At 38.4% G+C, this 24,922-nt stretch overlaps 1 protein-coding gene across 1 annotated transcript in view; it reads left to right on the top strand.

The window, feature by feature from the left end:
* Positions 1-24,922, top strand: part of LOC122792705 (dynein regulatory complex protein 11-like) — a 755,499-nt gene that overhangs the window by 606,492 nt on the left and 124,085 nt on the right. Inside the window, exon 6 of the mRNA XM_044060290.1 lies at positions 13,773-13,950. Within this exon, the coding sequence (XP_043916225.1) occupies positions 13,773-13,950 (178 nt within the window). The remainder of the gene's footprint in view (positions 1-13,772; positions 13,951-24,922) is intronic.

Here is a 24,922-nt window from a genome sequence, read left to right as displayed (position 1 = left end):
ATCAAAGCCAAGAATAGAGCTTTCATGTGGCCAGATAATATACCTGAATGTGTCCTACATGATTTACAAAAGGAAATGGCACCACATCTGAGCACCCTGTTTAACTACAGCCTCACTTCAGGCTTTGTTCCCACCAAATAATGCACCGCTACAGTCATCCCACCCCACAAAGGGGGAGCGACTACTGACACTGGTAACTACTGCCCCATCAGCCTGATGAGCCTGATCTGTAAGGCTATGGAACACATTATTACGGATTTTATAAATAGTGATATAGGGAACCTTCAAACCGTGGACCCCACGCAGTTTGGGTTTGTGAAGGGAAGATCATGTCTGCTCAATCTGATAGACTTCTTCGAATCTGTCACCAGAGTGGTGGATGAAGGCAAGGCTGTCCACACAGCCTACCTTGATCTAGCCAAAGCCTTTGACACCATCCCCCACTCAGGAATCTATTCTTTTTAAGACAAAGAAGTGCTTTTAATCCACATTACAAACATTCTTATATGTTTGTGATAAAGAAATTAGGACTTTGTTAAATACAGCAACTGATGTAAAATGGCATACTTTTTCATCTTTTGAAAAGGATGCCTTGTTTGAATTAAGATTAACTAAATCTATTTAGGTTATGAAGACAGCCAAGAATAGTGGAATTGTAATGAGTAAAAAAAATATATGAGCAATAATTAAATGAACATCTATCTGATAAGTATTATGCACGTCTGTCTAAATATGAGATTTTAAGACAATTTAAACTTATTAATTTTCAATCACTCAATTTATTAGATCAAAACTATATTATATTAGACAAATATAATTTGCTTAGGGTTGAACATCCTGTTGTTGGAAAAATGTTTGGTATTCCGAAAATACACAAGAGGAAGAAAGACTCCCCCCCCATTAAGATCAGTTGTTGTTGTAGCTAACAGCAAAACTGAATTTATTACTATTTATTTAGATGAGATTTGAAATCCCATAGTACAGTCTTCCAGATTTTAGCTTAAAGACTTCTGGGTTTGTTTAGATATTGTATTCAAATATGAAATGTGATGTTGTCAATCTCGTCCTTATTCTCATAGTTGGGGTCTGATCCAATCCATCAGACCAGTCTCGGCCTGTTTGCTAGCTGGAGGACTTTAACGAAGCTTGTAGGCTAGTACCCTTCCGTGATGCAGCTGGATAATATCTCAGATCTTGTCTGCCATGCTGCGTGGAGACATCAATCAGCTCTGGGCTAAGTGAATTTCTCTTTTTCTTAAAAAAATCAAAGATTTCCTGTAGCAATTATTTGTTTTTGATATTTTGATATTCTCTTGTTTATATCATAGTCATCTCTACTTATTGTTTCCCTTCATCAAGAGGTCCATTTAAATTAGAGGGCCTCCAGCCCATTTAAGTTAGAGGACCATTCCCATCCCTTCCTGCTGGGGGGGGGTCTGTCTTCCTCTTGTGTATTTTCGGAATACCAAACATTTTTCCAACAACAGGAGAAAATGATATTTGTCTAATATAATATAGTTTTGATCTAATAAACTGAGTGATTGAAAATCAATAAGTTTAAATTGTCTTAAAATTCAGAGGGCTATCTTTTAACCCTTTATTTGTCTGTTGTGTACTAGTGTGTTGTTGCCTGTTTTTAATTAGAGGGTTCATTTTCACTTGTTTGAACTCTAGTTTTTTGTTATTTAAAAAAAAGAGAGAGAGAAGGTTTCTGTTTATTTCCTGAAGAGCTTTTTGTCTTCTTAGTTGAGCAGTGTTTCTTACTTAGTTATATATGGTGTGGTTTTATTGCCTAAGTTGTTGTTGTTTTTGATTGATACTTACACATCCAGTATGTCTCAAGAGGAGCATAAGCCACTTGATGTTAAAAAGTGCTCTAAATGTGATAAAAATATGCCAATGAGTAACTTTCACTCACTTTGCATTTACTGTCTTGGATCACTTTACCTTCAGGAAGACAATCTGGCATGGATTTAACCAGCAGGTATTGCTAGAACACAAAAATAAACTTATTTCAAAAGGTCGTCTCCCATCTCCTTTTTCAGAAGCCTTTTCTTCTGCAGACAAATCACCAAAAAGGCCTTCTTCTGAGAAATCTTTGGAGCTGTCAAAGAAAGTACCAAAATTGTCAGCTCTGAAAGTAACCTCTGCTCCGACAACTTTAATCAGATCTGAGTCAGATCAAACAGTTCATAGCAAACCTACAAAAGCTTTATCAGTGGAATTCTTCTACCTTCTGCTATACTAGCTACATCAAGGTCCATGCTCATGCTGGATCTTCATGCTGGATCTGAAAAACAAGAAACATGGCCAGGAAACAGATTTATTCCAAAAAATACTGGTGAGCGCTTTCGTCAAGGAGACCACATGTGACCACTTAAATATTCTCTGCACTAATCATATGACATTCCAACTTGACTTTTACATAAAACATCATTAATAACATTCACCTCAGAAAATAAAAATACATATTGAAAATATGAATAATAGCTCCAGAATAATGCCAGGCTTAGAATTAGGGGTAATATTAATTGTCACACTAAAGGAGTGATATACATTGCCAAGGGTAAGGCATGTCCCGACTTTTATGTGGGAAAAACAGTGCAGGTTTCACCAATGTGTATAAACACTCGTGTGACATTAGAAAGGCTAAAACCACCAGTGCGCTCTGGAGGCATTTCGATTAATGTGCCGATCATACATTTGTTTTTTGTGTTTTGGAGCAGGTGGGGCAGCATCCAAGGGTGGTCCCTAGTCTATCAAATTGGAAGAAAGGGAGGTATGGTGGCAAATTTTTCTCAATGCCTTTACTCCACATGGTCTTAATGAGGTTACTAGTATTAGTAGCTTGTTAAAAATGAGAGCATATTTGCGATGAAATACATTTTATATATATATGTTGTGAATTTTAATGGTATTTTCAATATGTATTCTTATTTTTATTTTTTGAGGTGAATGTTATTAATTATGTTTTATGTAAAGGTCAAGTTGGAATGTCATGTGATTAGTACAGAGAGTATTTAAGTGGTCACATGTGGTTTTTAAAATATTTGATGGTCTCCTTGACAAAAGCGCTCACCAGTATTTTTTGGAATAAATATGTTTCCTGGCCGTGTTTCTTGTTTTTAGGTTTTTGGTTTTAAGTTAATTCATTGGTTTCATGCAGGATCTGAGGCCAAAGGAGTCAGAGCAAACCCACAGGGTGCCTATTCTTCCTCTGACCCGATCATCTGGTTTGGAGCAAGAAGTTTCTGAAATCCATGTTGGTGTCGGCTCTGAGACCCTCTAGTTCTTTGGATCCGATGTCGGCTCTGAGTGTCTCCGCTTCTTTGGATCAGGAGACCTCTAGGATCCGACACTCTCTGCTCTGATCCTTGGAGCAAATTTGGATCTCTCTGGATCCGACTCTGCCAATCAGGGCATCAGTGCTGATGAGTTTGGATACTACTTCTGCCTCAGAGCAGCTGTCCTCTGCTCCGGAGCCTCCTTTGGTTCCAACAACTTTTTTGACGGTTCCGATGGTCTCTTTTGAGGCAAGCCAGACTGCTTTTGATGCTATTTAGAGAGTTATGACTTCTTCACAGTCAACTGCACAAGGTACTTTAGAACATCTTTCCCCTTCACAGGTGTCTAAATCTCATCACCCCCTTCCACATGACCATAGAGATCCCAGGCCTCAGGAAATCCCCAGGGGAGTCCCCACCTCTTCTTAAACCTCTCCAGAATACCCCTCTGAAGACGTCCCTCAGAAGACAACCTGCAGGAGGAAGCACCTGGACTCTCCTGAGGAGTCTGTCACTTCAGACACAGACTTGGATGACACAAAAAAATTCTCACGGTCACCCACTGAGGAGGTCTCATTTGGAAAGATTATAGAAATTCTGAAACAAATGAGTGATTGGCAGTCCTTCTCTCCTTCTGCTAAAGAGTCAGTCTACCTGAAGGCCTTTGGATCTCGCCCTTCAACCTCTTGTGTGACTCTGCCTTCCAATGAGCTTATAGACCTGCTTTCTCAGAAGGTGTGGGAGACCCTGGATACCATAGAGCCCACTCCTAGGAGGCCAAATAAGTATATCACCTCCCCAAAGGACAAGACATTTTGAACAAAGGATGTAGAAGTGGATGCCATGGTTGTGGTGACGGTCGCTAAGTAAGAAATTTCTGAGACTAGTTCTTCTGTCCACTGTCCTAATAAGGATTCTAGGATAATACATAGATATGGAAAGCATGTGTTCTTTTCAGCAACTTTTTCTCTTCGATCGCTGAATTATCTTAGCTACTTTACCAAATTGCAGAGAGATCTGATCAAGGAGTTGTCAGATTCTCTACAAGGAGCAGTTGCTGATGTGGTCAAGGAGAAAGAGAAAGTCAATGCACAGCTAGCCACTCTCAATGCAGTAGTTAACTCCTCCATGAGGCTTATATCATATGCTGCAGATGGAGCAAGTAGGGCTACAGGTTCAGGCATCTCTATCAGGAGGCAGGTCTGGATGCACCTCTGCGACTTTGTAAAACCTTTCAGATCTTCATTTGTGAATGGCCCATTTAATGACTCATCCCTGTTTGGGCCTAAAGTAAAAGAGATGCTTACCAGGTGTGAAAAGGAGGATAAGACTTTGTCTGCCATTGGAGTACATTTTTCTGTTCCTACCAGACCCTTCTCCAAAGGTCAGAGAGGAAGCAGAAAGATGTGGTTCAGGAAACTCAAAGATCTTACCAAGACATGCAAGGTGAAAGTTCTCCCTGAGGTGGGGGGGGGGGTAATAACAGAAGACGCCACCCTTGTGGCAGAGGATATCTGCAGAATCAGGACTCCAGAGATACTTTCTTTGGCAGACCTTTTCAGTACTCCTGAATTCTATGAACACCTTCAGGAATGCATGGATCATGCAATCCCAAATAAAACTAAGACCCAATCCTCCAAAGGCAGACGTCCTGTCTGGTGGACCCCAGCCATAAATAAACTATACAATAGAAGGAGGAAGCTACTACATGATAGAGCAAAATCCCAAAAAGGGAAGGCATCTCTGATCAGTATTAGCAAAAAACTACGGGCACTCATAAAATCGTCTAAGGCCAGCTTTGAGAGAAAAATTGCACAGGACACTAAGGATAATCACAAGGCTTTCTTTAGTTATGTTAGGAACCTGGGTGGGAATTCCCAGATATGCTCAGAATTAGTCCAAAATGACAAAAAATACACCGAACCCACAGACATTGCCAACATCCTAGCTGACAGGTTCAGCGCAAACTTCTCCCCCCTCCACACCAATTGGCAAATATCTATCCCAGCAGAGTGCTGCCCCCCTGACATCTCAGATGCTCAGGTAAGAGCCGCCCTCTCCAAAGCAAAAAACACAGCATCAATGGGACCAAACGGTGTCCCGGGCTGCGTCCTACATGAACTCCAAGAAGAGCTAAATCCAAACATAAAACTACTGTTCAATCTCAGCCTTACTACAGGATATGTACCCAAAGAGTGGCGTACAGCAACAGTGGTCCCTCTCCACAAAGGTGGTGCCTCAACGGATCCTGGAAACTATCGCCCCATAAGCCTGACTAGCTTGGTCTGCAAAGCTATGGAAAGGATCATCATGGACCTCATAAATAAAGATATTGGGGATCTACAGACACTGGATCATACCCAGTTCGGCTTTGTTAAGGGCAGATCCTGCCTCTTAAATCTGGTTGATTTCTTTGAAACTGTCACCAAGGCCATTGACGAGGGGAAGGTGGTCCACACAGCCTACCTGGACCTCGCAAAAGCCTTCGATACAATACCCCACTCGGGCATTATAGATAAGCTCACCAGCTTAAATATAAACCCCTATGTCACTAGATGGGATGCAAACTGGCTCAAGGACAGAACCCACATGGTTAGAATTGCTGGAGCCATGTCAGACTCCAAACCAGTTACAAGTGGCGTCCCACAAGGCTCAGTCCTGGGACCTCTCTTGTTTGGTATATATTTCTCGGAGGTACAAGCCAACACGGAAGGACTGTGGCTGACCAAGTTCGCAGATGACTGCAAACTGGGCGCCATAATCGACTCTCCAGCCGACACAAGCATCCTCCAAAAGGGCCTCATAGAAACAGACAACTGGTGCCAGAGCCATGGCCTCAAGCTAAACGCCAAAAAGTGTATAGTCATCGCCTTTGGCAAAAACAAAGTGCCCAAAAATTACCACATAGGTGGTAATCCATTAAGTACAGAAGAAGTAATTAGGGACCTGGGGACCCAAGTTGATAGCAATCTCTCATTTGACAACCACGTGGCCAAAGTGGTTAGAAAAACATTTTATATAGCCCACCTAATCATGAATGGATTCACATCTAGATCAGGAGAGGTCATCGTGCCTCTTTACTCATCCCTCATCAGGCTCATAATTGAGTACAATGCCCTTTTGGGATGTACCTTACCAGACACCTGCAGCAACTGAAAAGACCCCAAAAGTACCTCACCAAGAGGATCAAAGGGCTCAAACAGATGCCATATGCTGCCCGGTTAAAGAAACTCCAGCTCTACTCAGTGGCATACCACCTGCTCAGAGGCGATCTGTGCCTGACGTATAAAGCCATGTCCAACCCGGAATTAATGGACATGCTGCACCTCAGAAAATCCAAATCCCATCGAGCTACGTGCTCAAGAGACTTGAACCTCAGCACTGAAATAAATAGGACATGCTGGAGGGACAGATTCATAACCCAGAGGCTCCCTTCACTCTGGAATAAAATCCCAATCCAGGTTAGGCAGAGTCCCTCATTGACTGCCTTCAAGAGGAATCTTGATGAGTGGATGGGAGATCGTAGGTTTACCCCGGGTATCACTTCTGTGTCACTGTTAGACAGAGGCACAGTATACTAACCTCGAAAAAGGGCATAGCAAAATTAATTTAAAATGGGTGGCGAAAGCCAAACACACTCTGGCTAGGCTTATAAATGCCCTAGGGAGATAGCCTAGTATGAACCTATGAACCTATGAGGAGTACCCGATTGTCCACCTCTGGAGGCAGTCGGGGAGGGATTTGTCTTTGCACCTAGCAACCTGGCAAAACATAACCACAGACAAATGGGTGCTGGATATCATTACTAGAGGATATATAATTCCCTTCTCTTTCCCTGCCCCTGTCAGAAAATCAGTTCCAGATGTTCCACCCAGTCAGCAGAAACAAGCAACATTAGAGGTTCAATAGTTGCTAAGCAAAAGAGTCACCTAAGAAGTCCCCACAAACCAGAGATCAGGAACTTACTCAAGATTATTTTTAGTTCCAAAGAAAACAGGGGACTGGAGACCCATTTTAGATCTCAACAATTTAAACAAATCTGTAAAAAAGACAAAGTTCCAGATAGTAACACTGCAGTCAATACTTCTATTTCTGGAAATCGACAGTTGGATGTGCTCTATAGACCTGCAAGATGCTTACTACCATATATTAATGGAAAGACGGTCAAGAAGGTACTTGCGCTTTCAGCTGGGAGCCAGTCATTGTCAGTTCTGAGTCCTGCCCTTTGATCTCACCACACCCCCCAGGGTGTTCACCAAATGTGTTGCAGTGATAGCAGCTCACCTGAGGCACTGGGGATTCTGAGTGTTTCCCTAGCTAGACGACTGGCTCATAATCACCCCAACCAGGCATCTACTGCTACAAGCCAGGGACTACACCATTCAAACTTGCGCCTCCCTAGGCATTATGATATATTTTGAAAAATCTGTTCTAGAACAGTCTCAAAGCTTAAGCTTTATTGGAGCAGAATTAGACACCACTTATTTGATTGCAAAACTTCCCCAAGAAAGAGTACAAGATCTTCGCTACCACCATGTTCAGCTCCTAATCCGAAAATCCCACCCAACAGTGAAACAAGTTCTACAAGTATTAGGGCAACTGGCAGCTTCAACAATCCTTGTCTCCTTTGCATGCCTCCACATGAGAATATTACAATGACTAGTATCAACTCAATGGTCTTTTCTGGAACTTCCCATATCTCACAACATTTTGATTACAAACACATGCAAAAGTGACCTCCAATGGTGGATCCATTCTCCTCTAGTCTGTCAGGGACAACCATTTGTTCCATCCCAACCAGTAGCGACAGTAACCATGGACTTTTCCAAGATAGGGTGGGGGGGGGCATTATAGGGTGGGGGGGGCATTATCTGGGAAAGACAGTCCAAGGTATTTGGCAAAATCACAAGACTCATCTGCACATAAATGTCCTAGAAATGAGAGCTGTGTTTCTAGCATTGCAAGCATTTCAGGATTATCTTCCTCTAGGAACAATAGCAATCCAGTCAGACAACATGTCCATAGTGTGCTACATAAACAAGCAAGGAGGAACCAGATCTTAACCCCTGTGTCGAGAAGCATTAAGAGTTTGGCAGTGGGCGACAAACTTCAACTGCTTTCTAGCTGCGATGCACATCCCAGGGAAATCCAACATAATTTCAGACAGATTGAGCAGAGCCATTCTTTGGCCACACGAGTGGTCCCTCAATCAGAAAGTAGCAGAGACTACTTCCCAAATGTAGGGCCAGCCTTACTGCGATCTCTTTGCCTCCCCAACCAATGCCAAATGCAGTGACTACTTTGCCCTGATCCCTCCAGAGGGGGAGTCATCGAGGGATGCACTTGTTTATGATTGGCCTACAGGACTTCCATATGCCTTTCCTCTTATTCCCTTGATTCCCAAGTTGTTACAGAAGGCAAACTCATTGGAGACCACCATAATCCTTATTGCCCCTCATTGGCCTCGACAAATTTGGTTCCCCTTTCTAGGGCTTCATCTTCTAGAAGAACCATGGATTCTGGATCCAACTCCAGACCTGTTGACACACCCATCAGGAATGGTTCCCCAACCTTCAAAACCTCATATTGACAGCATGGCTGCTCCAATTCCCTTAATTGCCAGGTTTTCCCTTAGTCTTCTCCAGTGAAGAAAATTCTACTATCTTCTCACAAATCCTCCACACGAAAGCTTTACACCAGCAAGTGGAAAAGATTCACTGTCTGGGCTGAGAGACAATAATTAGACCCTTTTTCTGCTCCAGTCAGTACAATCTTGGAATTTCTTGCAGAACTTTTACATAAGGGTACAGCTGTTTCCACTATCAGAGTTTCTTTAGCTGCAATTTCAAATTTTCATATATGCCAAAATGACTCTCCCATTATGTCACGCAGACTTTGCAAAGCCTTTTTGAAGGGTGTATTATTATTATTAAGACCCCCATACAAGAACCCTACTCCTCCTTGGGACCTTAATTTGATTCTTACTCATTTAGTTTCCACTCCCTTTGAACCTTCAGCAACTTCTGATTTAAAATTTTTGACCTGGAAAACCTTATTCCTAGTAGCAATATCATCAGCCAGGAGGGTCTCAGAGTTACATGCTCTCTCTATAATGCCTCCATACCTCATTTTCCACAAAGACAGAGTGTCCTTACGAACAAATCCTACCTTTCTCCCCAAAGTGATTTCAGAATCAAATTTGAACCAATATATTGAGCTGCCAGTTTTCTTCCCTAACTATCAAAACAAAGGAGAATATACTTTGCATTTGCTTGATGTACACCGACAATTAAGATTTTATTTACAAAGAACTGATTTCAGGAAATTTGACCAATTGTTTATGTCCTATTCAGATACCTGAAAAGGACTTCCAGTTATGAAGATTACCTTGTCAAGCTGGATATGTCAGTGGATTTCATATGTATACAAAGCTATGAACAAACCAATACCATTTCCAATCAGAGCTCATACTACCAGATTAATAACTACGTCTGCAGCATCCCTAGCAATATGCCACTAGATACTATCTGTGCTGCAGCTACTGTGGCTAATCCGCATAACTTTATCACTCATTACAGAGTAGATTTGGCCTCCAGGAGTAGGACGGCCTTTGGTTCTATGGTTCTGAGGAATATTCTCCCATGAGCCATCCAAGAGTCAGGTGCTTGGGACACGGTTCCCAACTGTGAGAATAAGGATGAGACTGACCACATCACATAAAGAAGTTATGTACCCACCATAATGCTCCATGTGTGTTGTCCATCTCGTCCCTTATTCACATATCCCATCCTCCAACCCCCTACCTTAATCTGGTAAAGCGAGAAGATAGTCCTAGGAGTACCTTATTAATCTAAGCCTTCTTGCTGATTTTGACTGCATCTTTGTATACTTATTGTCTTATAAGGATTTACATTATGGCTATCTGGCTTGTAAGGGGTCAAACAAGATCTGAGGTATTATCCAGCTGCATCATGGCAAGGGTACTAGCCCATGAGCTTGGTTAAAGTCCTCCAGCAAGCAAACAGGCTGAGACTGATCTGATGGATTGGATCAGACCCCCAACTGTGAGAATAAGGGACGAGATGGACAACACACATGGAGCTTTATGGTGAGTACATAACTTCTTTTTTTACTGGTAAAGAAAATTTACTGGTAACCCTTCATATAGAGTCGTTATATGCTAGTATAGTGCAACATACTGGTATTGAATTTGTGAGATTGTATTTAAGTAGATATGCAGAAGAAGAAATTGTTCAAATGAATACTATTTGTTTATTGTTGGATCCAGTATTGCAAATAATTTCTGTATGTTTAATAATTAAATTTATCATCAACTTCAGGGTCTTGCTATGGACGCTTGTGTTGCCTTAGCATTTGCCAATTTACTATTGAGTTGGTGGGAAATGGAAGTTCTTCTTAATTTAAAGGATTTTCAACAAGTTTCTTGATATAAATATATATATATATATATATATATATATATATATATATATATATATATATGGTTTACTATCATATTTTTGAATGGAACTCCGTCGACTGCACTTTTGTCGAACACGGAAAATCAAAAACCGTAATGTCGAACTCCAAAAGCCAACCTAGGAACAGGTTTTAACATGGGTTGAGATATGTGTTCACTGCTATTGCCGAACTACAAACCTCTCCCCTATCTCAACTCATGTTAAAACCCATTCCTAGGTTGGCTTTTGGAGTTCGACATTACCATTTTCGATTTTCCGTGTTCGACAAAAGTGCAGTCGACAGAGTTCCATTTGAAAATAAGATAGTAAACCATATATATAATATATATATATATATATATATATATATATATATATATATATATATCAAATGGAACTGATATAGAGTTTGACATATTTTTGCATATGTTCCTTAAATTTACTGTTGGTAGTTTTGATGATGATGTTCATTTTTTAGATTTGTAAGTTAATACAAATAAAAAATATTTTCAAACAAATGTTTTAGGAAGAAAACTTGTTAATAACTATTCACATTTTAAAAATCAACATCCAGCATATATGAAATTAAATATATTTATGGGGCATCACTGTCAGTGATGATGAGAGTTTTCATGAAATATTTTTTTTGAAAGAATTACTTTTAAATAAGAATTATCCTCAAATTAAAATTAAAAAATAATGGAGGTGGTAATTTCTTGGAATTCTAAATTTCCACCTATTCTAATGACTGCTTTTGTCCCTAAGACGAAACTGACTTTTGACAAGCAGCATCACTTTAAGGCATTTCCACTTCCCATTAATCATGATGCTATCTATTAAGACATTATTTCCTGTAACTTGAAAATTATTCAAGGCAATCAAGAACTTTTTTGTATTTTGGGATCTAAACCTAAGTTTTGTTATAAAAGAACAAAAACTTTAAAATATTTATTAGAAAGAGCTTCTGAAATCAGTAATAGGCTGAGTCATTATACAGATGCTTTTGGAACTTAGAGGTTTAAAGAATGTAAGATGTGTAGTTTTATAAATAGTGGACATAGTGTTCTTTTAAGACATGATGTATATGAAATTTTTGCCAATGGTAAGTTTAACTGTAAATCAACCTTTTTAGTATATTTAGCTACATGTGCTTCATGTGAGACCTTCTATGTGGGTAAAACCACTAGAATGCTCCCAAAAATATATGAGTACAACTTAGTTTTTAGGAATAATGTTAGTACTTACACTTTAGTGAAACATAAAGCTAAATGTGTTGATTTCTGAAAATTTGAGTTTTTTTGTCTTAGAACAAGTGGTTACTGGTTTTAATATGGTGAATGTTAATAATATATTGGAAGTTAATGAACTGAAATGGCAGTTGGCATTGCCTGCTAATAATATCCAAGGTCTTAATGAAAAAAAAATATTAAGTGTATTTTGTCTCCATGATACGATTTTGGTAGTTTAAGTTAAAACAAATTAGCATTTTTAAATGTGTATTTAAATGTGTTATTTGTTTGTACTGAGAGGAAGGGATGTCAGTAATTTTAGTAGATCATGTGATTATTAGAGGAAGTATTTGCTGAGAAGAGGTGATGTCAGTAATTTTAGTAGATCATTTGATTGTAAGAAGGATTATTTAAGTTAGGTAGTGTAAATGCAATTTGTTCTTATGAAATTCTGATATTAAATTGAATCAAAGAGCTAAACCTTATCTGCTAGCTGTTGGTCATCTTTTTTTTTTTTTTTTTTTTTTTTAGCATTTATGTTTTTCATGAGATTATCAGAAGATTTTCAAGAGAACTTTTCATTGGTTATCTTTGGTTGACCATTCTGTAAAAATACTACAGTGGAACTATTAACACTCTTATCTTGCTGCTAATGATGTATTTTAGTAATAAGACTACTTAAGGTAGATATTGTTTTTGGACTGCCATTATTTTTTCAAAGGATGAGAGTGTGAGATGGTTTCTGTTCTTCAGTTTTTACACATTGATGCTGTCTTGTCATATTAGAAGGAAAGCCTAAGTGTCACCTTGAAGTTGGCATCCTAAGTACTTGTCAGTTTATACTAACCTCAGTCAGACAGCATTATGACAGTGAGTAGTACAACAACAGTTTGCTATTTGTAAAAGACAATTGATTAAGTTGATCCTTTGTGGATACCAATGTGGTTTCTTCTAATAATCATGTAATTGTAATTCTTTACACTTTCAGTATAGGCTGCCTTATAGATAGGAAATGCATTTTCCCATACTGAGTTCATGTAACTCATTACAGATCTTTTCAACAATATTAGTTTGTAGCATATACATAGTCGTCAGTCTGACAATGCTTCAGAATGCTTCTTAAATCCTATACCTCATGAAACCTGGATTGAACATTCAAATAAAAATCACATCTTTTGTTTCCTCATTCTCTATTAAATTAGCATTGTCCACATAGGTCAGTTGCATAGGCACATCCTTATTTTTATATCTGTGTAAAACTTTAATTCATTCTCTTAATACATGCTTTACTCACTTCTGGAATCACAGAAGAGTTCGAACCTATCTCAGCATTTAGTAAGGACAAGACAGAGAGACCAGTTCTGGATGGGGCAGCAGTTCACTACAGGATACAGGCATAATATCAAACACACAAACACCTACACTGATGACCCTGCCCATCTGTGCCACTGAGCCTGGCAAGTTTAATTCATAAATTGAATGTTTCAGTGTTAGGAGAGTACACATCAATCACAGAAAATCGCGAAATACATGATAATAGCAGCAAAATGCAGGGCAGCATTATGGTTTACTTTTAGAGTGACAAATCTGCATCATTTTGTAGTTAAGAGAAAGTATTGACTAGGCGAGAGAGAGAGAAAAGTAGATTAAGGTGAACAGGAGGCACATCATATGATGTAATATAAGTACAAAGGTGGAGTAAGATGTATATGCATGAGTATTCAAGATTCACTACAGGTGATCAGTATCACCTGTATGTAATGTAAACCAGTATGTTTAATTATGATTCTCTTTTACAGATGGATCCTAAAAGGCTGAAGAAGAACCTTCCCAAAATTTTGAAAACAATTAAAGCTGAGGACCGTATCTTGATTGTAGGAACAACTAAACGACCTTTTGAGGCTGACAGGAAATCATTTTGCAAAGTCTATAAGAGAATTGTTCTGATTCCCAGACCTGATTATGCATCAAGATTTGGTTTGTATTAATGGATTCCAGATATTTTTATTTGTGTCTAACTGAAAGGCTTATGTATTCTTGCTGTTGCTCAAGACTTCGCTTTAATTAAGTATTATTATGATAATAACAGGTCATTATCAGAAACCTATATCATAAAATTATATTTTTTGCAGTGCACAACTGACTTTTAACCAATTCAGATGTTGAGAAAGCTGACACATTTTCTTTTTCATTTTAAGATCTCAGCTTCATTGCAGTTTGTACTTTTATTAAGCCACAACTATGGAACCCGGTAAGGTCAACAGTGTAGTACCTGTGGTATATAATAGCACCGAAACACCTTTAGACTTCCTATATAGTAATTTTTCTAATAGATAGACATTACATCCAGAATTAATTTCTCCACCTTATACTCATTCTGGCAGAAATATACTTTAGCTACCCAGTAACCGTAAAGGAGAATCTGTGGGGATAGAGTGGGAAGTGGGTTTAGGATTAGGGAGTGGGAGGAGAATTTTTAGGGTTAGGCTTAGGGAGTGGGAAATGAGATTTAGAGTTAAGGGATGATTGGGGTCTTTATATTCAGGATGGCGGTTGGAGATAAGTTTAGGGAGTGATCGATGACTTTAGGATTACGGAAATGGAGAGGAGGATTAGAGTAAGGAAGCAAAGAGTCTGTTCGCCGCTGGTGAGTTTTAGGGTTAGGGTTTAGATTCTAGAAGGGCTATGTAGTTTACAGGCGTGAGTGTTGGAAGGGCTATGTAGAAATGAGAAATTAGGGAGTTTGAGCATATCCTTTTTCAAGCAAGTGGCAGCAAACAGATGTTTATCATGAGCCTCATTAGGCCAATGGCTTCTTTCAGGACATAACGAAGATGGTATTCAACCTGACTAGGAGATAGCAAGGAACTTCCCCTACTCATTTTGGCCTCTAGGTGGCCCTGGAGGGCTGCTGATTAGGTCAACATTTTCTAAGATGGAGGAGGAAAGGAGACAGGCTGAAAATGGAATTATACAGAATACTGAATTATCATATAAAGCTTCTGTATGAGGTAAGATTGTCATTACAGAGGCATACCTCTCAACTGTCCAGATTTTTGCCTCATATTTTGGTCTATTTCTTTTAAACTTTTGGCTTTCTTACAAATCATTGAGGACTGAAGTCACTAAATAATGACAAACATTTGAGTTTCGGATTTCATATCCTTCAGAAAATAACACAGCCCCTTTTATTCTAGGAACTTTCTAAATTTATAAGAGCAATATTTAAAATATGTCCCTATTTCTGGGCCTTTGTACCCCCCCCCCCAATTATTTTTGGCTTTGTCCAAATGTCTTGTGCCAAGAGGTTGAGAAGTATAGAGTAAAGAGTTCTAGGCACTCCTTTGTTGATGGAGGTGATGGATCAAGCTGACTCAAATGCTGAAGAGGAAGTAAATTCTTGTAGTATGATGGATCTCTTAGGGCATGAGGTAACACAGAAGGTAGTGCCAGAAGAATTGAGAAAACAAACTGGATTGCTGAATTGAAATTGAAATTGATATGAGCTTGAGAGTTTGCTTTGGCAGCAGAGCAGTTAGTTTTAAAAGCATGCCAATGCTGCAGGGTGCTCTTGTGAGCAGTACAAAAACTCTTTCATTGCAGAAACTGTAAGCAAAGGCAAGAAAGATGCTATGATCAAAGCTAAGCAAAGAGGACTGATGCAAAGCAGATGAGAAGAAAAAAGTGATGATAAGAATCAAAACAAAGCCCAGTGACACTATTAACAGGTATGAAGTTATGGACAGCATTATTTTACCTATATGGTTAAAAGTAGAATTAATACGATTACTACTGACATTTTTGCTTTATTTGAAAAATATATGAATGGAGTGCAGAGATATTTCATTGGTACCATGGAGTGAGTATATTTACATGAACTTGGCAGTTGAAGAAGAAAATAAATATGCAATTCAGAACACTGGGCACACATGACCTTGAATTAAAATACTTTTTACTGTCAGTTTATAGTGATGTACATGAGATAAAAAATGTATGAAATAAATGGATGGGGTGGATGTGCATGAGGGAAAAAATGCAGCGTATTTCAAATATTTTGATTGTGAAAGAGAAACCTCAAACAGTGAAGTATTGGGGGACAAGATAAAGTGTGTTTTCTGTGGGATAAGATGCATTTGGAGCAAGGCTGCAATAAAGGAAGATTTGCTCTGTGTGGGGAAAGAGTACTTACCACAAGCATGTGTAGGCCTAAATGTAAAAAATACAATGAATACGGACATGTTTGGTTTGACTGTCCTATACTAGAAAAGGAAAGGATGAAAAAGAAGAGAATATTTCAGAAGAAAGGCAAATGGATGGTATCCTAATTAAAGATACTGGTGGAGAAAATATTATGGGGGAAATAACTGAATAAGAAAAGGTAACTATTGTGGAGAGGCAAATGGATGGTATCCTAATTAAAGATGCTGGTGGAGAAAATATTATGGGGGAAATAACTGAATAAGAAAAGGTAACTATTGTGGAGAGGAATAATGGAAATGAGGTAGGAAATGTTTTATGTAGAAAAAACATTACAGGTCCAAAATCAAAACAGATATGCAGCACTAGAAAGTGAGGAAGGTAAGAGCAAGAATTTGAAATTTGAGAAGAACAAGAAGAAGATGATAAATCATTTGGAGTGAAGGTACAGAGAAGGAAAATAAAAACTGGAAATAAGAAATCAAAAAACAAGAAAGGGATGACTTAAGAATATTAACATTAAATGTAGATAGCGTTCAGAATGATATTAGAGATGTGGTAGTGACTGAATGATGTAAACATTCATAGGATATATGTTTGTCAGATATAAGATATGTGAAAAAGGAAAAAAGATTAATTTTTAAAAGTAAAGAGATAAAGATATCGGATGTCATGGTGGTAATTGTACTTCTCTTGGTTTAATTTCTCCAAGCCTTTTGGGTTTCTAATACCATGACAGGAGTGGACCCCATTCCTAAATCTGGGTATGATTAGAGTTTATGACATTATTATTGTTTCAGTCTTTGATGTTAGCCAAGAGTGCTCTTCTCAGTACCCTCACTGTGCACAGACTTCTCACCTCTTGTAATTCACATAGCCTGGGTTACACATATTGGTAGCATATCTAAGTATGACTGTATTTGTTTTTTCCTTAGATCCATTGGTCCTACTACTATTGAATCTGTCTGAGTAGAAGACTAGTGGCATGTGATATAAGGACAAGAGAAAGATGTGTAAGGATAATTGTAGTTTATGCATACACTAATATGACAAAAAGGAAAAATATGTTTGAGGAACTTAAAAAATGTACCTATTAAATATGTCAGTTACTTTGGTGGTTAGTTTTATATTGAGGAAAATAAGTTAAGTTATAAGATATGAAGATTTGAAAATGGGAAAGAGACCTGATATGTAACTATGAGACTTTTAGAACTGAACTGGAGTATGTGGTGTATTCAGATTGAGTATACTTTGATTCACTGAAAACTCATTTCACTGAATTTCAATTCACCCTCAAAAAAATGCTGAAAGCTCAAATCTTTGAAAACTCATTTCACTAAATCACATTTCACTGAATGTAAGTACTGCTGGGCAAATAAAACATATATGCCCTTTTTCCCACTGTAGTGTGATCCTGGAGTTAGTATATATAGTTAAGGAGGTGTGGGGGCACAGCCCCTCGCATTGGGGGTGTAGCCCCCCCACCTACTTAACTTTTATATTTATGAATCTCATTTCACTGAAAGCTAGCAATATAAAAGCAAAAGTAGGTGGGTCGCTATGCCCCCCACACCCCACCAACTATATATACTAACTCCAGTATTGCACTACAATGGAGAAAAAGGCATACACATTTTATTTGCCCAACATTACTTACATTCAGTGAAATGAGATTTCAGTGATTTGAACTTTCAGCAATTTGGTGTGAGTGTTTTGAACTTCAGTTAAATGAGTTTTCAGTGAATCAAAGTAGACCCATTTAGAATATATGAAAGAAATAACAAGAGGGGTAGATTGGCTGAGTTTTCAGATCATAGAATGTTATGGGCTAGAATAGGAGATGACAGGGAAGTAATAAAGGAATAGAAAAGAATAAAAAGATTGGTTGGAGTGATTACTAAAATAGATGAGATGAGAAGGGAACATTAGTTTGATGGGAACATCTTTCTCTTGTCCTTATATCACATGCCACAATATGAAACCTGGACAGATTGATAGAGTGCTGATAAAGAAAACTATAAGAAAACATTTGATTGTTGACAACAGAGTGAAGAAATTATGTAATTAAATTATAAAAATATGAAAAAGAAATAGAACAATGCATTGAGAGAATAAAAGAAGCGAAAGATAGCATTACACAAAAAGTTAAAGTATATTCTTTAGACAGTTTTTAAAAGGAAAAAAATGGAAGTTCCACCATTTTTTGGTAAAGAGGGAAGAGAAGGAAGGATGAATGCAATGTTTGACAAAGAAGGAAATATTAAATCTAAGCAGAGAGAAATAATGAAATTGTGGAAAAATTGTGGGTAGAATTTATGAAAAGGAAGTAGTACAAGAAGTATGGATTATAAAAAAAAACTGAAATGTTAACTCTCATAGAAAAGGAGATTAATATGAAGGAACGTTTATCTCATTATTGAGCAAAAGCTCAAAAGAGAGCATGCAAAAAAGGTTGATCTTTTTAGACTGAATGTAAAAAGACTGAATAAGAAAACAGAACATAATTTTGCAGACAAGCAAGCCCCCCCCCCCCCACATCCCCTCATTGCCTACCAACTCTGAGACCACACAGTGGCAACATAATGGCAAACTGACAAACCATGCTTTGATACAATTTCACATGGAAAGTAGCCAGTAGGCTGAAAAACAGTCTATAAGAGTAGTTAAGCTGAGAAAGCATTGGTTGTGAGCATTTGCTCTTACAGACTGTAACCGAGCGAAGTGGAAAAAGTGATGAAAGAAGGAAAAGATAACTATTCACCAGGAATAGATGGATTAAGTTGCAAATATTATAAAGAGATGAATGAAAATAAGAAATGACTATTATGAAAAATATTACATGAATGGACATAGAAAGGAATAACAGATGAGAGGATTTGTGATGGAATAATTAGGTTTATATGGAAAAAAAGGTGAATGAAAAGATATGTAAAAGATATATAAAGATTCTATATTCAAGAGATATTAAAAGATATATAAAGATTATATATCCTATACATAAAGATATTTAGAAAAATTAGAGATTGGTAACATTGGGACATACATATTATAAAATCTTTATAAAAAATAAAACTAAAAATGATCCAGAAAGTTTTGGCTGATGTTATAAGACAAGAAGTTTTTGAAATCAAGGGGAGAGTGGTAAAGCAAATGTTTATAATAGCAAAAAAGTCACAAATATGTTTTGATAAAAAATAGGGATGTAAGTATAATGACATGATGTGGAAAATGTGTTTGATAACATTAGCCATGAGGTGACCTTTAGGGATACACAGAATAGGAAGAAAAATGATGAGTGCTATAAAAATATGTTATGAAATGTCATGAGTGAAAGTTGAGGAGAGCTAATGGATGGAAGAAAATATAGAAATTAAGAAAGAAGCTAAGCAAAGATGCCCATTAATTATGTGTCTCTTTGTTCTGGTAATGAATGGATGCAGTAGTTCAAACATGTATGAGTAAACTGATAGAAGCAAAATAAGGTATGGAAAAATAAGTTATAATTATGATTTTTCTGTCATATGCAGATGATATTGTGATTGCAGCAACAGTAAGATATGAATAAGTGAAGTTGTGATACAAGTGGAGGAGTTATTAAAGACAGTTAATATAGCAAAAAGCAAAATATTTGGTAGGACTAAGACAATAAGTGGAAGTATACTAGGAAGCCAATAAATGTATTGGGAGAGAATTTTGGAAATTGTGAAAATGTAATAGAAATGGGAAAAATAATGGATGAGATAAAAATGCAGTCATGGTGAAGGATCTAAACAAACCCTATAGAGTACTTGAATTTTTTTCTGGCTAATAAAGAAGGTGAAAGAGAGAGAGCTACAAATGATGGTGAAAATGTTAGATGTAAGTTAGGAAAAAGTGTGGGAATATGAAGGAGGAAAAAGAACTGGTAATCAAGATAATATGGAAGGAAAAGTATATCAACTGTCTTTCGGCTTTTCCCGGTTAGGGGTTGCCACAGCGGAAATCCAGTCCACTAATGATTGGCAGTAGAGTTTTACGTGCTGGCTTGCCAGGCCTAATGCACAACCTTCAGCAAAGGAATGCCCATTCACGTATGTCGACAAACAGAAGATGCTCTAACTGAGAATCGAACGTGCAACGTCTAACTCTGAGGCGACAACGCTACCTCAGCACCACCATAGAAGGAAAAGTATATAAAATATAAAAATAAAATCATGGAAGATAGAAATTAATGGGACTGATGAAAACAGAAAATTATGCTATAACAATACTATGGAGAATAACTGTATGGTATATCCTTTTAAGGAATTAAAAAATATGTAAAACGCTATAAAGAATAGAAGAGAAAAGTTTCATATTTTTTATGAAGTATGGAACATCCTCTGGAGAAGTAGTTGGATAAGTTGTCAGTTAAAATTATTATGAAATATATAGTACTGGAAGAAAGAAACCACAATGAGTGTAATGAGGGCAATGAAAAGTTTTAGAAAGTTTTTAGAAAGTTTTAAAAAGGAATATAAATGGGAGGGATATAAAAATACAATGGATATGATATATGTAAAATATGAGAAAGAATAAATAGGACAAAATATTGTTTCTAGCATTCTGGATATTAAGGAAAAGAATATGCAAAGAATTATTATAAAAAGTAGAGATGAATATGTGTAAGGTGAAATATAAATATGGTTGTGGAAGAAAGGATGGGGATAGATAAAGACATTAAAAAATAGTTTGTTACTTTAAAATCAGACTTATTTTAAAATGGTGAAAATGGAAATACTTGTTTTTGTGTAAATCATAAGTTAATGTTTAAAAAATGAAAAATACATGAAAAGATACATGTAATTAATATGAACAAGTAAATTATGTAAAGAAATGTAAATAAGAAAAGATGTAACTTGATTAGTTATCTTTTGTTGACCATGTTAGTTTCACTAAGACAGTGTCCTCTTTTCAGGGGAGACCCAAGGTGGTTTTCATAGTAACTAGGTGAAATTTGGCCAGTGTACTAAGAAACTTCTCCTACTCTTTCGGCTTGTTATTTTTTTTTTTCCACCATAGGCACTAGGTGACTTGGTTGTGAAAAATTCAAGATGGAGTTTGCCATAAGAGATGATGCAGTGTATGTTTTGGAAGAAACAGATTAAGGGATGACTGAAACTGTTGCAAGTGAGGAAATTATTGTAACAAAGTTAACTTAAAAGGGGTGGATTACCAACTTAAGATATAGCGAATTTGATGGAGTAAAGTGAACTAGAAAAATGGAGTAGAAGGAGTCTGGAGTGAAGTAGTTGATCATGTTGTGGACATGGAACAGATGAAATGATTGTTTCAAAAGGAAAAACAGTGGATTTGGGAGATAAAGGAGTTGAAAACACTGATATGTGCTTGGCTGGTAAGCTAACAAAATTTAAGGGCATAAATCAGAAACAGGGCATGAAAAAATCTTTTGTTGATGCTTTAAGAATGGAAAAACAAGTAGATGTGCTAACAGAAAGAAGTGTACAGAAAAAGACTGTAACTTACCAACTCAGAACAAAGAAGCCTGTAGTAAGAACCATAATATCAACAATATAATCTTGCCATTAGTATTTAGCATAAAAGACATAAAACCATTAATAAATTTGGGGATAGAGACTTTCAAGTGACTTTTGAAAATGTGGATTATTAGACAAATTCATCTCTGAGGTAGGACAGAAACGAGTGGATTTTATGTTTTTTGAGTTTTGTACTGCAGTTTAAAAATAAAATGAGCTACTGACACTGACATTGTGAAAATTGATGTTATGTTGTCCTATCTCGCCTTCATTCTTACTGGATGGATTCAGAGCCGATCCTTGGCTCTGTCTCGGCCAAATACACTAGCTTGAAGTCTCTAACTTGGTTCATGGCAGAGTAGGTGTCCCATTATGCAGTGGTGCAATTCCTCAGATCTCATTTGCTGCTTTACAAGTTCAGATGTTCTCTTCTTGGCTGTGGATAAGTTTTTGTCCTTTTATTTTTTTTCTAGAAATGTTTTTTCTGTGTGGCATTTACTTGGTTTATAAATTGTTGGAGGTTTTCTTCATCCCTAATATGTCTAAGGAAACTAGGGAGAAAGAACACAAGCCTTCAGGCTTTAAGAAGTGCCAAAAGTGCTCCCAAAAGATGTCCATTACTGATGGACATAGCATATCTGTTTACTGTTTAGGACCAATCCATCTTCAGGAAATTTGTACATTCTGCTATTCCTTTAGTGCCCGTGTGTTGCAGGAGAGGAAAAAGAAGTTGATTGTCAAAGGACTCTTGAAACCGGCCTTTGAGGAAACACTACACAGTGCTTCTTGTTCTTCATCCAGTAAGTCCTCTTCCTTTCATAAGGACAAACCAGCTAAAAGGCCATCTCCTGTTTCTTCTGATCAGTCTGAGCCTCCTGAAAAATTGACAACATTGACAAAAATTTCACAGGCTTTGGAACCGATGGAGGTAATTATTATTGATAAGCCTAGTTCTTTGGCTCCAAGGTCTTCAGAGCTGAAAGAAACTGTGACTCGGAGCCGGTCCATTGATCTTCCACCAGTCTCCCCTACTTTGAGATCTCCCATCCTGGAGAGATCTCATTCAACAATCCTATCCTCTAGGTCTTCTAGAAGCCTCTCTGATGATGACATGTAGAGGGTGGTGTGCAGACTATTGAAGTTGCCGACGCTGGCAAAATTGTTCTCAGCTCTGACCCAGCAGGTTTTGGAGCTGTCTAAGACTATTACATCCACTGTTGCTCCTCCTCCGAGCCAAGCTGGATCTTCGAAGATATTGTACCAAGTACCATTTGCTGTAGAACCTTCAGTTCCTGGACCCCTTCATGACATTCCGAAACCAATCTCTGGTCCAACACTCTCAGTGTCATCCCGGGTATCTTTGAGCCATAGTTCTCCAGTCGGCATGGGTGGGGGGGCTCTCAGACCTGAACTTCATCGGTACTGAGCCTACCCCTCGGTGGTTCAGCTCGGTTGAGCTTGGCTCCTAGATCAGCTTCAGAGTTGGTCTCCCTGGAGCCAGGGATTTCCTCTGTTTCCTCAGAACCAGGGGTGTCTTCGAAGCCGAGGGGATCTGCCTTCAAGCTGATGAGCAGAGATTCAGAGCCTCAGGAACCCCCATTGGTTCAACCCCACTCTTCCAAGACCTCCCCAGAATACCCTTCTGAGGAGTCCCCTCAGAAGAGAACATGCAAGAGGAAGCATATAGACTCTCCTGATGAGTCCATCACCTCAGACACTGACCTCGAGGAGTCAGAAGGGTCCCCACGGTCATCCTCTGAAGATATCTCCTTTGCAGATATCCTCAAGATCCTAAAACAGAGAGGTGGCTGGAACTCCATCACCCCTTCTGATGAGGAGTTGGTGTACCTGAAGGCTTTTGGATCTCAACCTTCAGCCTCATGGGTGTCTCCACCTTTTGATGAGCTAATGGAGTTAGTCAAGTTGAAAGGCATGGGACTCACCTTACACTATGGAACCATTCCCTCGAAGGCCAAACAAGTTTTTGTCAGCCACCACTGGAAAAGAATTTCTTACCAAAGGTGTGCCTGTAGATACTATGGTGGTAGCAGCAGCCACCAAGAAGGAAATTTCTGAGACATTCTCATCTGTCCAGCCTCCAGACAAAGATTCTCGAACGATGGACAAATATGGGAAGCGTATCTTTTTGTCAGCGACATTTACACTCAGATCGCTGAACTACCTTACACACTTTACAAGCTACAAAGAGATCTCCTGAAGAAGCTAGGAGATGCTCTGCAAGGTTCTTTGACTGCGGGGGTGCCAGAGAAGGTTACCTCCATTGTCAACTCCTCCATGAGACTGATATCATATACAGCGGATATCCGGAGTAGGGCAGCGGATTCAGGAGTTTCCCTCAGGAGACTCTCCTGGATGTGCTTGTGTAATTTTGTGGAATCTTTCAAGTCTACCTTTACAAATGCCCCTTTTGATGGCTCCTCAATTTTTGGACCTAAAGTTAGACACACTCACCAGATGCGAGCAAGAAGGGAAAACTCTGTCTGCCCTTGGAGTACATTTTTCCATTCCTTCAAGACCTTACCCTAAAGATCAGAAGAGTGGGAAAAGGTGGTTCAAAAGATCCCAGGGAGCTTTCCAAGACACATGAGATAAATCCTTACCCAGGGGCAGAGGGGAAGGTAACAATGGTAGACGTCGCCCTAGAGGCAGAGGGCGTCCGCAAAACCAGGGTGACCATGATTCCTTTTGTGGACGTCCCTACCAGCAGTCCTGAAAGGAGGCCCACCTGATCTACTCTAGAGGCAGTCAGGGAGGCGTTTATCTTTGTACCTAGAAGCCTGGCAAAATATCGCAAAAGACAAGTGGGTACAAAGCATAATATCCAGAGGCTATTCCATTCCCTTTTGCCATCCTCTCCCACATTTCAGAACAATCCCAGATGTTCCACCCAATCTGAGGGATCATGCAACTATAGAAATTCAAAAGTTGCTAGACAAGAGAGTAATCCAAAGAGTCCCCACAGACCAAATAGGATTTGGAACTTACTCAAGATTCTTTTTAGTGCCAAAAAGAACAGAGGACTGGAGACCCATATTGGATCTCAGCAAACTTAATGAATCTGTCAAAAAGTCCAAGTTCCGAATGGTGACACTGCAGTCAATACTTGCCTTTTTAGGGAAAGATGATTGGATGTGCTCAATAGACCTTCAAGATGCATACTACCACATAAAAATGGACAGAACATCAAGGAGTCATTTACACTTCTGGCTGGGAGC

This window comes from Protopterus annectens, chromosome 2.part0 (genome assembly GCF_019279795.1).
Source record: "Protopterus annectens isolate FY-2018-M chromosome 2.part0, PAN1.0, whole genome shotgun sequence".
Lineage (NCBI taxonomy): Eukaryota > Metazoa > Chordata > Ceratodontiformes > Protopteridae > Protopterus > Protopterus annectens.
Note: the sequence above shows the minus strand (reverse complement) of the source record. Positions and strands in the feature narration are given on the sequence as shown.